The following is a 14,364-nucleotide window of genomic DNA, read 5'->3' as shown; positions in this document are numbered from 1 at the left end:
TCTTTAAACCTCCAGCATGAACACTTACCCTTCTAGCCAGCTCCCCTTCGATAGTTTGCCTCAGCTATCCAGTAAGGTCCTCAGTGAGTGAAATGCACCAACTCCCATTTCATCTACATTGCCAGATGAAACCATCATGCGTTACACTCATCCCTTAAGACCAGACTAACTGCATACAGTATAAAATTTGAATATAAAGGCTGGCATCCACAGAACACCATAATCTGGACCTAATTCTAATTCCTACTACTTAATCTTATTACTTTCCTCATACCAAACTACTTATACTCAGTATATTTCTGCCTATTACATGTAAGTCTTTTCTGTATTACAGCACTTTGTGTCTGATTTACCTAACTGCTAAACTCTGAAGGAAATGTAAACACTCAGTCCTGTTTCCGTGCTATAGATGCAATAGACACTCAGTTCTATTGAATAAAACTATGGACAATTAAGACATAAAAGAGTAGAATAAATTTTTATTATACAGCATTTTTATTTTTTAAAAAACTTTACCTTCATAGAATACATTTTCACATTAGAGATTCCCACAGTGGGAAAACAACAACTTATTACTTATAATTTTATATTTGTGAACAGATTATTTTAGGACAAGTAAAATAAACACACTTGAGGGTTACGTCTCCATTTAGAACCTGTAACAATTGGAAACATCTATAAAGGGACCTCTCCCCTACATGAAACTTCTCTATATTCAGAAACTCTCCAGGCTCTTCTTCCTAGGATTTAGAAATCAGTAATGTGAAATATCAGCATTTCTAATTTTCAAATCTCTCTAGGACACGTAACCATCAGTAACTGGTATCGACTGAACAGAGGGGGGGATGTTTACAAAAACGAAACACTGCCTAATTTTCTGCAGTCTTTACCTATGAATTAACAGTCGTTCCCTTTCTCCATCATCCTAGGACAAATATAGAAGTTTGATCAAATATTGAGAGTAATAAAGCTGAATTCCCTTTAAGAGCCTGATAAATGAACAGGCAAAGGCTCATATATAATGTTCAGTTATACTGTGAGTCTTCTGAGAAAGCTGTGAGACACCCCATTAACTCTCCAGAACACAAAACTCAGTCTCACAATTTCTTGGATACAATTTCTCTCAAATCTTTCTTCAAAGTTTAAACTCTAAAAATAACCAGCTGATTAGGAGAAGAGGTTTACCAGCGGACTAATCTGTTACTTCCTTCTTATTGTGAATTGAAATGGCATGACAGAGCAGAGGCAAGGAGGTGTACAATCAATTCTCAAGGTGTTAAGTCTAAAGGGTCAGAGCTTCCACAGCATAGCCACAGCTTTGCAGATGCCCACATCATGATAGTTGAAATAACAAAGCCCAGCAAAGGTGAACGCCGAGAGCACCAAAAAGCCTGCCTTGGCAGCTTTCTGCAACGCAGCCCCTCGAACATAGTCAGTAACAACTTGTCCAATGCCCCTAAAGAAAAAAAAAAAAATCACAGTACAAATGAAAAACCACAAGTGACATTAGAAGGCTATTCAGTTAACTTGGCTGCAAAAAAAATAATCAGTCAAGGTCAAAATGCAACTCATGGTAACAAAAATCATAAACCAAAATGAAGGAATCAAGTGTACCCTAACAATATAATAAAGACACCTTCCTATCCTTCAGATTCAATTTTTGAGTCGTTTATATCAAAGACAGTAACTAATTCCTACTCTATTTACAAAATTTTGTTTTTTATTTTTAAACCCAAACAAATGGCCTACAGAGTGTTTCATTAATTGAAAAAGAATTTATTAAGCAGATATTATGTGCCAGAATCTGTTACGGATTTGGAGAGTAGAGCAAATGAGACAGCATTCCTGCCCTTATGGAACAAACATTTTAGTGAAGAGAAAGAAAAAGTACATACGTGCTATGAAGAAATATTTTAGAAAGGATGCTGAATGAAAAGAACATCCCAAACAAAAGTAACAATGACCTTGGCATCTCTGAGGAATCGTAAAAAGGTTATGTGGCTGGAGAATAGGGAGACCAGAGGCAGGGGCAGATCGCATAGGGCCTTGAAGGTCATAACAAGGAGTGTGAATTTTACTCGAAATACAACGGGAAACCACAGCTGTGCTTTAAGTAGGGAGTGACCTAAGTAAGGAGTGACCTAATTTTACTTTTTAAATAACAGTTCTATTGATATATAATTCACGTACCATAAAATTAACAATTCTGTAGCTTTTAGTGTACTCACACAGAGTTGTGCAACACCATCACTGTTTAATCCCAGAACATTTTCATCAAAAACAAACCCTGTACCCTTTAGCCCATTACCCAATCACTAATTTGTTTTCTGTCTCTACATATGTGCTAATTCGGCACATTTTTCATAAATGAAATCATACAATATGCGGCCTTTCGTGTTGAGTTTCTTTCACTCAGCATAATGTTTTCAAGGTTCAGCCATGTTGTACCATGGATCAGCACTTTAATCTTTGTATGGCCAAATAATATTCCTGTGTAAAAACATATCACATTTTGTTTAGCTAGTCATCAAATGAGAGACATCTGGACTGTTTCGCCTTTTTGGCTATTATATAATCATAACACTGCTATGAACATTATTGTGCAAGTTTTTGTGTGCGTGGGGACATATGTTTTCAATTTTGGTAGGTATACACCTAAAAGTGAAATTGTCGAGTCATAGAGCAACTCTCTGTTAACTCATATTATAACTCTTTGTTATAATAACTTTTGTTAGACCTGCCAAACTGTTTTCCAAGGTAGCTGCAATGTTTTACATTCCCAGCAGAGATGTATGAGGACTTCAACTTCTCCACACTCATCATTGTCCATCTTTTTGATTACAGCCATCCTGTTCAAGTGTAAAGTGGTGTAAACTGTAAAGTGGTATCTCCATGAGGTGTAAAGTCGGTGTAAAGTGGTATAAAGTGTTAAGGTGTAAAGTGGTATCTCAATGAGGTTTTGATTTGCGTTTCTCCAATAACAAACAATGTTGAGCATTTTTTCATGTGCTTATTTGCCATTTGCATATCTTCTTTGGATAAATGTAATTTTACCTTTTAAAAAGGTCACTTTGGCTATATGTGGTGAAAGGACAGTGCAGCAGAAGGGTGGCAAGAACAGAAATAGAAAACTAGTTAGGAAGCAGCTGGAGTAGCCTAGGCAAGGCTACTGGCTTAACTTGGCTCAGACTATGTTCTGAGGAGAGAACACATGCTGATGGACTGGTTGTGGGGTTAAGATAAAAAGTAATACCTAGAATGACTCCCAGGATGTTTGGCTTGAACAACAAGATTTAATTGAATTAGGGAAGAATGGGAGAGGAGGAGGTTTTTTTTTTTTTTTTTTTTTTGCAGTACGCGGGCCTCTCACTGCTGTGGCCCCTCCCGTTACAGAGCACAGGCTCCGGACGCGCAGGCTCAGCGGCCATGGCTCACGGGCCCAGCCGCTCCGCGGCATGTGGGATCTTCCCGGACCGGGGCACGAACCCCTGTCCCCTGCATCGGCAGGCGGACTCTCAACCACTGCGCCACCAGGGAAGCCCAGAGGAGGTTTTGAGGGGAAGTCAAGAGAGATTTCGGGGGTGGGGAGTGATTTTGGGCAATATTAAATTTGTGATGACTATTAGACATCCAAGTGGATATGTCGGTCAGACAACTGGAAATACAAGTCTGCAGCTCAGGAAGAGAAGTCTGATCTGAGCTCACCTTGGAAAAGTGTGTAGACAGAGAAATTTAAGAAAGCCTAGAATGAGCCTGGAGGTCAGACCTTTATTATTCAGAGGTCAAACAAGAGGAAAAGGAGCTGACAGAGGAAACTGAGAAAGTACAGCTGGTGAGGCAGAAGAAAACAAGGTGAGTATGGCATCTAGGAAGCCAAAGAAAATTTACTTAAGGGGAGAATGGCCGATTCAGTTGAATGCTGCTGACTTTCAAGTGGAGGACAGAGAATGGACAACTGGATTTGGAAAACATGAAGGTCTTTTAGTGATTCTGATAAGAATGACTTCAGTTACACAGTTGGGATAAAAAGCCCAATTAATGTGGGTTAAAAAAGATTGGGTGCTAAGGAACTAGTGCACAATTATAGACAATCCTTTCAAGTCTTTTCTGTGTATGTGTGAAAAAGGAAGGGAGAATCAGTAAGGTAATTGGAGAAGTCAATCGTAATTTTTAGAATGTATGACTTTAGGACTTCCCTGGTGGTCCAGTGGTTAAGACTCCACACTTCCACTGCAGGGGGCACGGGTTCAATCCCTGGTTGGGGAACTAAGATCCCATATGCCACACAGCACGGCCAAAAAAAAAAAAAAAGTATGACTTTAGATTTATCTCTTATTCTGATTTTTCACCGATTTAGATGGATCTCCTTTCAAGAAACACACATCAGAGAAATCCTACTGTAGCTGTGAGCTAGTATTTCATATGCAACTAGAATCTTTTATTGTGAGAGGTCTATCTGATTAAAGGGTAATTCTAACCAACCCTAGAAAACTAGGTAAGCAAAATCCCCTTTAATACTAGCTAGGAAATGATTCTGACAAGTTACTTAACTTCCCTGGGGTTTAGTTTCTACAACTGTAAAACAAGAGGGTTGGTTAAGATACTCCCCCAAGTGCTTTCAGTTCTAACAATCCAAAAAAACCTCCCCCACCCATGACAGCATACTGCTGTCCTTGCAAAACAACATAAAATGGACAACTTAAGAAACCCAATTGTTATTAACAAACTTTCTAGAAGGTTCATTAACTTAGAAAGTCTAACAAACTACACTGGGTAAAATAAATACAAACTGGAAATTCATCCATTTGACAAATATTTACTTAGTGATATGTGTGAGATACTGCCCTAGGCACTAAAGATACAACAACAAATAAAAACAGTCAAAACTCCTCTTACATTTCTTTTTTTAAAAAGGGCAAAACTGAACTATAGTGTCTAGTCACGCACATTTGGGTGATAAAACTATGATGAAATGTAAGAAAATGACTGCTATAAACATCAGGATAAAATTGTTTCTGGTGGGGGGGGTGTTGAACCATTATGACTGAGATAGAACACAAGGAAGAGGCTCCTGCAGTAGGTGGCAAAGGTCTATTTCTTGACCTGGGGGGTACTACTTTTATAATAATTCACTAAGCCTTAGATTTGATTCTTATGATTTTCTGTATCTGTGCTTTCATTTGCATGAGGGGAGACAAGAAACATACCAGGTAATAAACAGATGATAAAGTATATTAGAATGAAATAAGTGCTCCTGAGACAATAAAGACAGGGGAGAGGGACAAAGAATGCTGGGAGAGACGCTGCAATTTTGAGTAAGTCGTTAGACACGGCTTCATTGAGAAGGTAACATTTAAGATGTGAAGGAAATGAGGCAACAAGCCAAGTACATAACTAGGAAAAGTTTCAAGTAGAAGGAACAGTAAGAGTAAAGCCCTGAGGCCTGGAGTGACCCAGGTGTGTTCAAGAATTAGCAAGGGGGCTTCCCTGGTGGCGCAGTGGTTGAGAATCCGCCTGCCGATGCAGGAGACTCGGGTTCGTGCCCTGGTCCGGGAAGATCCCACGTGCCGCGGAGCGGCTAAGCCCGTGAGCCATGGCCACTGGGCCTGTGCGTCCGGAGCCTGTGCTCTGCAACGGGAGAGGCCACAACAGTGAGAGGCCCGCGTACCGCAAAAAAAAAAAAAAAAAAAAAAAAGAATTAGCAAGGAAGCCAGTGTGAATGTGGCATAAAATCACTGAAAATGAGGAAAGAAAGAGGGGGAAAGACCATATAGAGTCTGTAGATCTCTGTAAGAACTCTGCCTTTTAGTTTAAGTAAGACTAGGAGACAATGAAGGGTTTTGAGGAGTGTCTGGACCTGTCTTAATGTTTTAACAGGATCACAGGGGCTGCTGTGTTGAGAACAGACAGGAGACCAGTTAGGAGACTACTTCTGGAATCAAGCATGATGACCAGGTTTGGGGCTTGAACAAACAGAAGAATGGAAATGTCATTAATTCAGATGGGCAAGAACACTGGAGGAAGAGATCTGGGGAAGATCAGGAACTCAGTTTTATGACATGCTGTGTTCAAAATGTGTAGAGATATGAAAGCGAAGACATCAAATAGGCATGTGGATACATAAATCTGGGCATATAAATAGTTTACATATGTTTTAAGATTCTCTTCAGATCTTCAGTATCTCAACCAACTTCTCCCTCATATGCAATAGTGAGACAAGCTCACAGCAAACAAACTGAGCAGACAAGGTAATACTGAAAGGACTGCTGTACTTGCCAGTGACTATGAAGAGTGAGGGCTGCAGCCAGAGAGTAGTCCACCGCAGAGCAAGGATTCAAATAAGCAGCTGGAATTAGGCCCAGGAGCAAAATACTGACAACCCTCTCACCAGTCCAGTGGAGAGATGCAGCCTTGGAACCAGCTGTAGAAAGGAAGGACGAGATTCATAAGAGTTGCAGGGGGAAACACACATCTCAATATTTGCCACAAAATAACCCAAACTGACATAATGGCAAACAATGCATGGAAGACTTAACTCTGAGCATAAACAGGGTAAGATAAAGGTAAGTGAGAGATGCAATCTCCTTTCTTTGAAGTCTTTTCAGCACAGGGTGTCTCAACGCCTACATATATTAATTAGAAGACAGATCCACTTTGCTTATAGGCAAGAAGATGGACAAAATATCTTTGCAGAATTACCAATCTTGGACTTCAGTGTAATAGACGCCTTATGAATATAAGTTGGTGACACCTATGGAATTCCTTTAAAACATCACTCTTGTTTACACCTAATCTTTGTAAGTAAAGTAGTATTAAAAAATCCTCCCAAAAGAAAATTAAACCAGCCAACTCAAAGAGAAGCAAAGTTCTCGGGCTTCCCTGGTGGTGCAGTGGTTAAAAATCTGCCTGCCAATGCAGGAGACACGGGTTCAAGCCCCGGTCTGGGAAGATCCCACATGCTGAGGAGCAACTAAGCCCGTGTGCCACAACTACTGAGCCTTCACTCTAGAGCCCGTGAGCCACAACTACTGAAGCCCGTGTGCCTAGAGCCCATCCTCTGCAACAAAAGAAGCCACCGCAATGAGAAGCCCATGCACTGCAACGAAGAGTAGCCCCAGCTTGCCGCAACTAGAGAAAGCCCACCCGCAGCAATGAAGACCCAACATAGACAAAAATAAATAAACAGATAGATAGATAGAAGCAAAGTTCTAATGTCAACTTTTAGGATCATGGTTCTTCTTTTGTTCCGTTACTTACAAATAGCCAAAAACAGATATGGAACATGAAAACTTCTTTTATTTATTTTTTTAATAAATTTATTTATTTCTGGCTACATTGGGTTTTCATTGCTGTGCACAGGCCCTCTCATCCAAGTTGCGGTGAGTGGGGACCACTCTTCGTTGTGGTGCATAGGCTTCACACTGCGGTGGCTTCTCTTGTTGCAGAGCACGGGCTCTAGGTGCACAGCCTTCAGCAGCTGTGGCTCACAGGCTCAGCTGTTCCGCGGCATGTGGGATCTTCCCGGAACAGGGCTCAAACCCATGTCCCCTGCACTGGCAGGCAGATTCCTAACCACTGGACCACCAGGGAAGTCCCTGAAAATTTCTTTTAAACAAGTGAAAATAAAATGGGCTTTGGGCTTCCCTGGTGGCACAGTGGTTGAGAGTCCGCCTGCCGATGCAGGGGACACGGGTTCGTGCCCCGGTCCGGGAAGATCCCACGTGCCGCGGAGCGGCTGGGCCCATGAGCCATGGCCGCTGAGCCTGCGCGTCCGGAGCCTGTGCTCTGGAACGGGAGAGGCCACAACAGTGAGAGGCCCGCGTACCGCAAAAAATAAGTAAGTAAATAAATAAATAAAATGGGCTTTAAACATCTCTTTGAGAGCCTCTACCTTTTTTTGGTTATATACCCCATTGGGAATCTAATAAAAGGATGGAATTATTTCCTGGAAAAGTGCACATAGATATACACATTAAAAACTGTTTAGGGGGACTTCCCTGGCAGTCCAGTGCTTAAGACTCTGCGCTCCCAATGCAGGGGGTGTAGGTTCAATCCCTGGTCAGAGAACTAAGATCCCACATGCCACGCAGCGTGGCCAAAAAATTTTTTAAAAAAACAAACAAACAGGGCTTCCCTGGTGGCGCAGTGGTTGAGAATCCGCCTGCCGATGCAGGGGACGCGGGTTCGTGCCCCGGTCCGGGAGGATCCCACATGCCGCGGAGCGGCTGGGCCCGTGAGCCATGGCCGCTGAGCCTGCGCGTCCGGAGCCTGTGCTCCGCAACGGGAGAGGCCACAGCGGTGAGAGGCCCGCGTACCACAAAAAAAAAAAAAAAAAAAAAAAAAAAAAAAAAAAAAAAAAAAAAAAAAAAAAAAAAACAACTGTGTAGGGACTTCCCTGGTGGCACAGTGGTTAAGAATCTGCCTACCAATGCAGGGGACACGGGTTTGAGCCCTGGTCCGGGAAGATCCCACATGCCGCAGAGCAACTAAGCCAGGGTGCCACAGCTACTGAGAATGCGCTCTAGAGCCCATGAGCCACAACTACTGAGCCCACGTGCCTAGAGCCCATGCTCCGCAACAAGAGAAGCCACCTCAACGAGAAGACTGCACACCACAATGAAGAGTAGCCCCTGCTCGCCGCAACTAGTGAAAGCCGGTGTGCAGCAACGAAGACCCAATGCAGAAATAAATAAATAAATAATAAATTTTTAAAATAAAATAAAGACTGTGTATACAACTTTGGGGAACCTTCCTTTAGTCCCATGCACCCCAAGTTAAAACCACTCTGCTAAATCTAACTGAACAAAGTTCAGAAACAAAAACTTTTCAAAGATAACATAATTCTAAAAAGCAGGAAAACTATACTTGCCTAATTACTCATAACTGATACAATTATAACTGGTAGACTTAAGAATCAAAAGAAGTCTTCTCTGTAAAATACTGATCTTTCTAGACTTTAAAAATGAAAATATAGTTCACTTGCTATTCACCTACAGATTTTCTAAGATTTAATAATACCTAAACAGTATTCATCCAAGAAATGCCATGATTTTAATAGCAACCTAAATAAAAATAAGCATGTCAATTACAGCTATAAATATGCATGACTTTTTTAACTGTCTACTATTCCAAATTATTTGGATCTGGCTCCTCTCCATTAGCTACATAAATAAAAGTAACTAAACTATATTGAACAGACTCTTCCTACAGAACTATTTTCTTTTTAAAAAATTAAAAAATTTAAAAAGACTTAGACCAGAAGTTTCTGTATGAGTGTAAATGGCATGATTCAACCATGCTAGCATCGTGTGCCCAGGTGTAGGCTAGGTCTTCATTCGACAGAGTTGGACACAAGAGTTCCTCTCAGAGACAGCAAGTCCTGCCAAAGGCATGATAATCAGCCCTGATGAAGATGGACATACAATGGTGGCTGGGTGACAGGTGAATGTGCTGTATTCCACACCATCCTGGGGTTGATCGGTCCTGGAGAAATGCTGAGACATGAGCCGGTCTGACCACGGGGGTTCGGAGGAAGAGAGCTAAGGAAAGAGATGTTAGGGGGATCATAAGCACCTCTCCTTTAACAGGATTGACAGACTTTCTAAATGACCATAGGCAAGCTATTTAACCCCAAACAGGGAATAGCCAGCTCATCTGTAAAATGAGGATAGCATCTATTTCACTGGGTTGCTATGAGATTAGACTAAGTAGCCATGGAAATATTGAAAAATCAATGAACACTTACATAAAAGGGCTTCACTTTGACTAATTTTAAAAAATAACTTACAGCTCCTTTCTTCTCCCATTTATTCATCCAACAAACATTTAATACATGCAAGATTATGCTCTGCACTAAAGCAAGAGAGATAAAAGACACAGTGTCTTTGTCTTAAAGGAATTCAGTCTAGTTTGGGAAATACCATCTTCCTTTTCAAGATCAATTTATCTGCTTGCACCCTTGAACCCATCCCTTTCTGTCCTCTTTTAGATCTTGTCTCTTGGTTTAAAAATAGGCAGACCTAGGTACACCCAACCCTACCAATACTGCTGTGAGATGATGAGCAATTAAGTTAAATAGGCTCTCCAAGAGTCAATGTCCTCTCTTTTGTAAAATGAAAATACTGGTACTTACTTCATAATACTCCATTGAAAATTTAAAAATATGTAAAATGTTCAGCATAATTCCCAGAATGTTATAAGCTCTCAATAAAATGTAATTTCTCTCCTGTATCTTTAACCTCTCCTTCTTTCCTACTGACCATTTTCCCTCAACTAATGTAATATAATTAACCCTTCCCTTGATCCTATATCCTCTAATGCCCATGCACTCTTCCCCCGCTCCCTTTCTTCACTTTCCAAACATGCTTCTTGAAAGTGTTGTCTAAATCACCTCAACTTCCTCACTTCCTTATCATCCTTCAACTCTGAAACTCGTCTTTATCCCCACCAAAGCTGCTTTAGTAAGTCACCAATGGTCTCCTGTGGCCACATCCAACAGGCACTGTTTAGTCTTCATCTTACTGGGCTTTCTGCATCACGTAGCACTGGTGGCCTCTCCTCCCTTCTTTTCTCTGAAAGAACTCTCTTCTGCTTCCCCTTTGGATTCTCTCCTCTGCAGTCTCTCTTAAATATTTGCCCAGGATTCCATCATCTGCCCATTGCTCTCCTTGCTTCCTATGCCCACCCCTAGACATTTTGTCCACTCAATTTCTAGTGCCTTTAAGCTGATGACACGCAACTCTGTATCACCAGGCCTGATATCTCTCCAGAGTTTCAGAAGTTTAAGTGCCCGCAAGGCCTCTCCCCTGAGATACCCCACATGGTCCTCAAACTTACCATGGCAAAAACTAAAACCACCCTTCAACTCACTTTCTCATTTAAATTTGCCTCCCATCTACATGCTTACCACTTTATTTAATGACATAGCAGCCACTCTTTCACCTTACCCAGAAATCTGGAAGTCATGTAGGACATTCCCTCTAAATTCAGTCAAATGCCAAATCATATTGATGTATCTCCTAACATTTCCTGAGACAACCTTCTCTTATGTACAACTATCCACGTTCAGGACCTCACCATCCTTGCCAAGACTGCTATAACAGTATGTCAACTCGTCTCCCTGACTTATGTCTTAGCCTGCCCCATTTCCCATGATGGCCATCTACCACATTGTTACCAAAGTGGTCAATGTAAACTGCAAATCTATGTCAAACCTTTCAAGGGCTCCCCTTCACACGAAGTAAAATGCATACTCCATATCAAGACAAGTTCTTCTGTGATTTGATTTCAGTTCACCTTTCCAGAACCATCTCATTCCTCACCTTGAGCTTCACACTCTAATATCTGACTTGTTTTGTTTTCTCTCATAACAAGCAGTTTCTACACATTCATCATTCTTTTGCTCACCCCAGTAGCCCTAACTGTAATGCCCTTCGTCCTGTGGCCTTCCTTACCCTCAACACTCAAATCAGGCACACCTCCTTCAGGAACCCAGACGGGATGATCCTTGCAAAACACACAGCTAATATATTCTTCCTCTGGACTGGCATACAATTTACTTACTGCATAGTTTTTACTTTATGTTACATTATGCGTATATGTGTTTTCTCTACAAAAACGAAAATTCTTTGAGAGCTGGAACTATGTTTTTTCATATTTGTAACCCAACCATACTACAGTGCCTGGTATAACACAAATGCCCACTTCAATAATTATAGAACTGAACTCCAACGGAAATAGGCAAGACGTAGATTGGAACTTAGACCCTGACACTCTTTTGCGATTCAGGGAGGGAGCACTCTAAAAACAGCGAATGGGGAGAAAAAGAGAACTCATGTGAATAGCCTCTGCAAGACTATAACTTTCAAGTTACCCCATCACCACGTCAGCCCAGAGCAGGGGAGATATGCCCTCGGGTAAACATCTGGGCCCACAGGCAACGCTGGTGATGCTGTGGTTTCGGCAGGAGCCAGAGCTGCCAAAGGGAAGGAGGGACACCCCCGCCCCCCAGCCCCACCCCCGCTCAAAAGGTCTCACAGCCCAGCAGACGAATCCTCACCGCATTCCCTTCCCCGGCTGGAGGTTGTGCTAAGCACCTCCGGCTGCCAGGATCCTCACCTCGCCCACCTCCGGCACCGCACAGGACACTCAGCCTCCAGAGAGTCGCCATGTCGCTCGGGAAGGCTCAAGGTCATCCAGCAACCCGGAAGCAGTCATATGACAACATCCACCCCGTAACAACGAAAGAAGACGAGGAAAAGGAAAACGCCGGGTGAACCGGAAGTCGGCGTTGGCTTGGTCCCGCCGCACCTGCGCACACAGCTCGTCGGAAGGTCCCGAGCTCGACTCAGGCAATGGCGGAGCTGGGTGAGGCGGATGAAGCGGAGTTGCAGCGCCTGGTGGCGGCCGAACAGCAGAAGGCGCAGTTCACTGCACAGGTGCGGGGAGAGGGACCAGTGTGAAGAGAAAAGAGGGTGAAGTACAGGTCCCGGGCCCCCGCGGAGCTCTGAACGGTGGCGGCGCGGTGCGGCCGCCCTATGCTCCGTGCCTGCTGCGCCCGGTTCTGCTCACAAAAGAAACGAGTCACTCCTGCCGCTGGTGACCCGTAGTGCTCAGGTACCCTCTAAGCAAGCCTATAGTTGGGGAGAGAGAAGGTGTAAAGCGAAGAAAGGCTCGGGCGACACAAAGGCACGGGAGCCTAGTTTGGCGGTGAGCTCTCTGGGCTGGCATTCGGAAGATTCCGGTTATCTAAGCTTGCCTCTGCCCCTTACAGGTCACGTGCCCTTAGACAAAACGCCCGTCCACTGTCTTGGTTTCAAAGTCGCCCGCTGCCTCACTGGATATCGAGGATCATATGCAATAATGTATTGGAAAACGGTAGAGCAGTAGAGCATTATTGGATAAAGGTGGGCTCTGAAGTAGTCGGTCTAGACTGTTAGTTTAGAACAAGAGTTTTGGAGCATGATTCGAACCGCGGCGTTGCCCCTTACTAGCTGCATGACTAACCCTAAACCTAATTACTTAACCGTGCCTCTTAAACGGAGGTGATAGTCATCTTTTAGGACCGCAGAAAGGATTGACTGCTTAGTACCCAGCCTCCCCAAATAGTTAAGCCCTTGGTAAATGGTTATTCCCCCGTGTGGGGAGGAGGGAGGGGTGGTGGGAAGGGAAGAGTTCGCTGAATATAAATAGCAAGAACCCTGGTTGGAAATCTTTGAGTGCTGAACATTATGAAAGTGCACACATTTTCTGTGCCTGTGCGTGCAATTTTCTGTAGATTGGGCCCGTAACCTTCATCGGATTCTCAGATACGTCCATGACCCCAAAAAGGTTAAGAACTACTTAAGAATAGGTTTAGAATGGGTTGAATGCAGTGGTTTGGGGGAATTAATTGGTACCATAGCGTCCCAGCTTACACTGGTGCTAGTTTGGAAATATAAAAGAAGGTATTAATCCCGCCTGAGATTTTCTATCTGATTAAGGAAGTGACACAATTAGAAAATAATAGGCAGTGCTCTCAAGGAGGTAATAATTTAAACTGTGGAAAAATCTTTAGGGAGGAGTATTGAGAGTCGAGTATGCTGTGTGTGGACCTCATTGAAACAGATGGATTGGGTGTTAAATAAGGGAGTGCCCTCAGTGGCTAACAGAGAAACTGATGCATTAGGGTGACTTAATGGAAAGTATTTTTTAATTACCAAGAAAAATAGAAAAGGAGAGAATAAAAGGATTGTTTCAATGTAGGGATGAGGAGTTGGGCCATATTGGTGACAAATTAGAAGTGAGGAAAGAGAGTCAAAGATAGTTTAGTCAGGTGACAGAAAATGAGAAAAATTGTAAGGAAATAAGAAAATTCATAGTTAGACCTGTCTGCAGACCCCAAATGGTTACTATTTTTCTTTCTTCTTAGGTGCATCACTTCATGGAGTTATGTTGGGATAAATGTGTGGAGAAGCCAGGGAATCGCCTAGACTCTCGCACTGAAAATTGTCTCTCTAGCTGTGTGGACCGCTTCATTGACACTACTCTTGCTATCACCAGTCGGTTTGCCCAGATTGTACAGAAAGGAGGGCAGTAGGCCATCCTGTGGGAGAATGACTAAAGAAGCAAAGGACTTATTATTAAGCAGGTTGAAGGGCCAGCAGAGAAAGGTTGTCAGCCCATTGTCAGGTTAACTTCAGGCTGTTACCAAGCCTGTTGGTGCTAAAAAGTAAGAGATCAAATGTTCAAAAAGTGGAATTTATTTATTGGGAGTTCAGAAAATCCATCTTGTATCACAACAATTATTCAATAAATGTGAATTCTCCAACTCTTTTTTTTTTAAATCCCATTTTAGGGTTTAATATCTAGATCTCTGATTGGCAG

General features: G+C 42.6%; 2 protein-coding genes across 5 annotated transcripts; one reads left to right on the top strand and one right to left on the bottom strand.

The window, feature by feature from the left end:
- Positions 1-459: 459 nt before the first annotated feature.
- Positions 460-12,741, bottom strand: SDHD (succinate dehydrogenase complex subunit D). 3 transcript variants are annotated; one of them, XM_059068794.2, is made up of 4 exons: positions 12,118-12,741; positions 9,423-9,539; positions 6,277-6,421; positions 460-1,456 (listed from the first exon to the last, which is right to left on the bottom strand). In XM_059068794.2, the coding sequence occupies exons 1-4, from the start codon at positions 12,167-12,169 to the stop codon at positions 1,291-1,293; spliced, it is 480 nt and encodes a 159-aa protein (XP_058924777.1). In that variant the 5' UTR covers positions 12,170-12,741; the 3' UTR covers positions 460-1,290. The 3 variants fall into 3 exon arrangements, with proteins under 3 accessions (XP_058924777.1, XP_066895036.1, XP_066895037.1); XM_067038935.1 differs by lacking the exon at positions 9,423-9,539 and having other exon boundaries at positions 12,118-12,740; XM_067038936.1 differs by lacking the exon at positions 6,277-6,421 and having other exon boundaries at positions 1,186-1,456; positions 12,118-12,224.
- Positions 12,293-14,308, top strand: TIMM8B (translocase of inner mitochondrial membrane 8 homolog B). Of its 2 annotated transcripts, XM_067038937.1 has the most exons (3): positions 12,293-12,437; positions 12,773-12,905; positions 13,910-14,308. In XM_067038937.1, the coding sequence occupies exons 1-3, from the start codon at positions 12,376-12,378 to the stop codon at positions 14,075-14,077; spliced, it is 363 nt and encodes a 120-aa protein (XP_066895038.1). In that variant the 5' UTR covers positions 12,293-12,375; the 3' UTR covers positions 14,078-14,308. The 2 variants fall into 2 exon arrangements, with proteins under 2 accessions (XP_066895038.1, XP_058924778.1); XM_059068795.2 differs by lacking the exon at positions 12,773-12,905 and having other exon boundaries at positions 12,295-12,437.
- The last annotated feature ends 56 nt before the right edge of the window (positions 14,309-14,364 follow it).

Source organism: Kogia breviceps, chromosome 7 (assembly GCF_026419965.1).
Source record: "Kogia breviceps isolate mKogBre1 chromosome 7, mKogBre1 haplotype 1, whole genome shotgun sequence".
Taxonomy (NCBI): Eukaryota; Metazoa; Chordata; class Mammalia; order Artiodactyla; family Physeteridae; genus Kogia; species Kogia breviceps.
Note: the sequence above shows the minus strand (reverse complement) of the source record. Positions and strands in the feature narration are given on the sequence as shown.

What these genes read in the sequence shown, in the direction of transcription:
- SDHD (XM_059068794.2), bottom strand. Translation starts at nt 12,169, where the DNA reads ATGGCGACTCTCTGGAGGCTGAGTGTCCTGTGCGGTGCCGGAGGTGGG. An exon ending in CCTGTCACCCAGCCACCATT is followed by an intron (nt 6,422 to 9,422) that starts GTATGTCCATCT and finishes TCCTTTCTACAG; the next exon opens with CTGGTTCCAAGGCTGCATCT. An exon ending in CTCACTCTTCATAGTCACTG is followed by an intron (nt 1,457 to 6,276) that starts GCAAGTACAGCA and finishes TTTTTTCTTTAG; the next exon opens with GGGCATTGGACAAGTTGTTA.
- TIMM8B (XM_067038937.1), top strand. Translation starts at nt 12,376, where the DNA reads ATGAAGCGGAGTTGCAGCGCCTGGTGGCGGCCGAACAGCAGAAGGCGC. An exon ending in AGGCGCAGTTCACTGCACAG is followed by an intron (nt 12,438 to 12,772) that starts GTGCGGGGAGAG and finishes TGCCCCTTACAG; the next exon opens with GTCACGTGCCCTTAGACAAA. An exon ending in TAGAGCATTATTGGATAAAG is followed by an intron (nt 12,906 to 13,909) that starts GTGGGCTCTGAA and finishes CTTTCTTCTTAG; the next exon opens with GTGCATCACTTCATGGAGTT.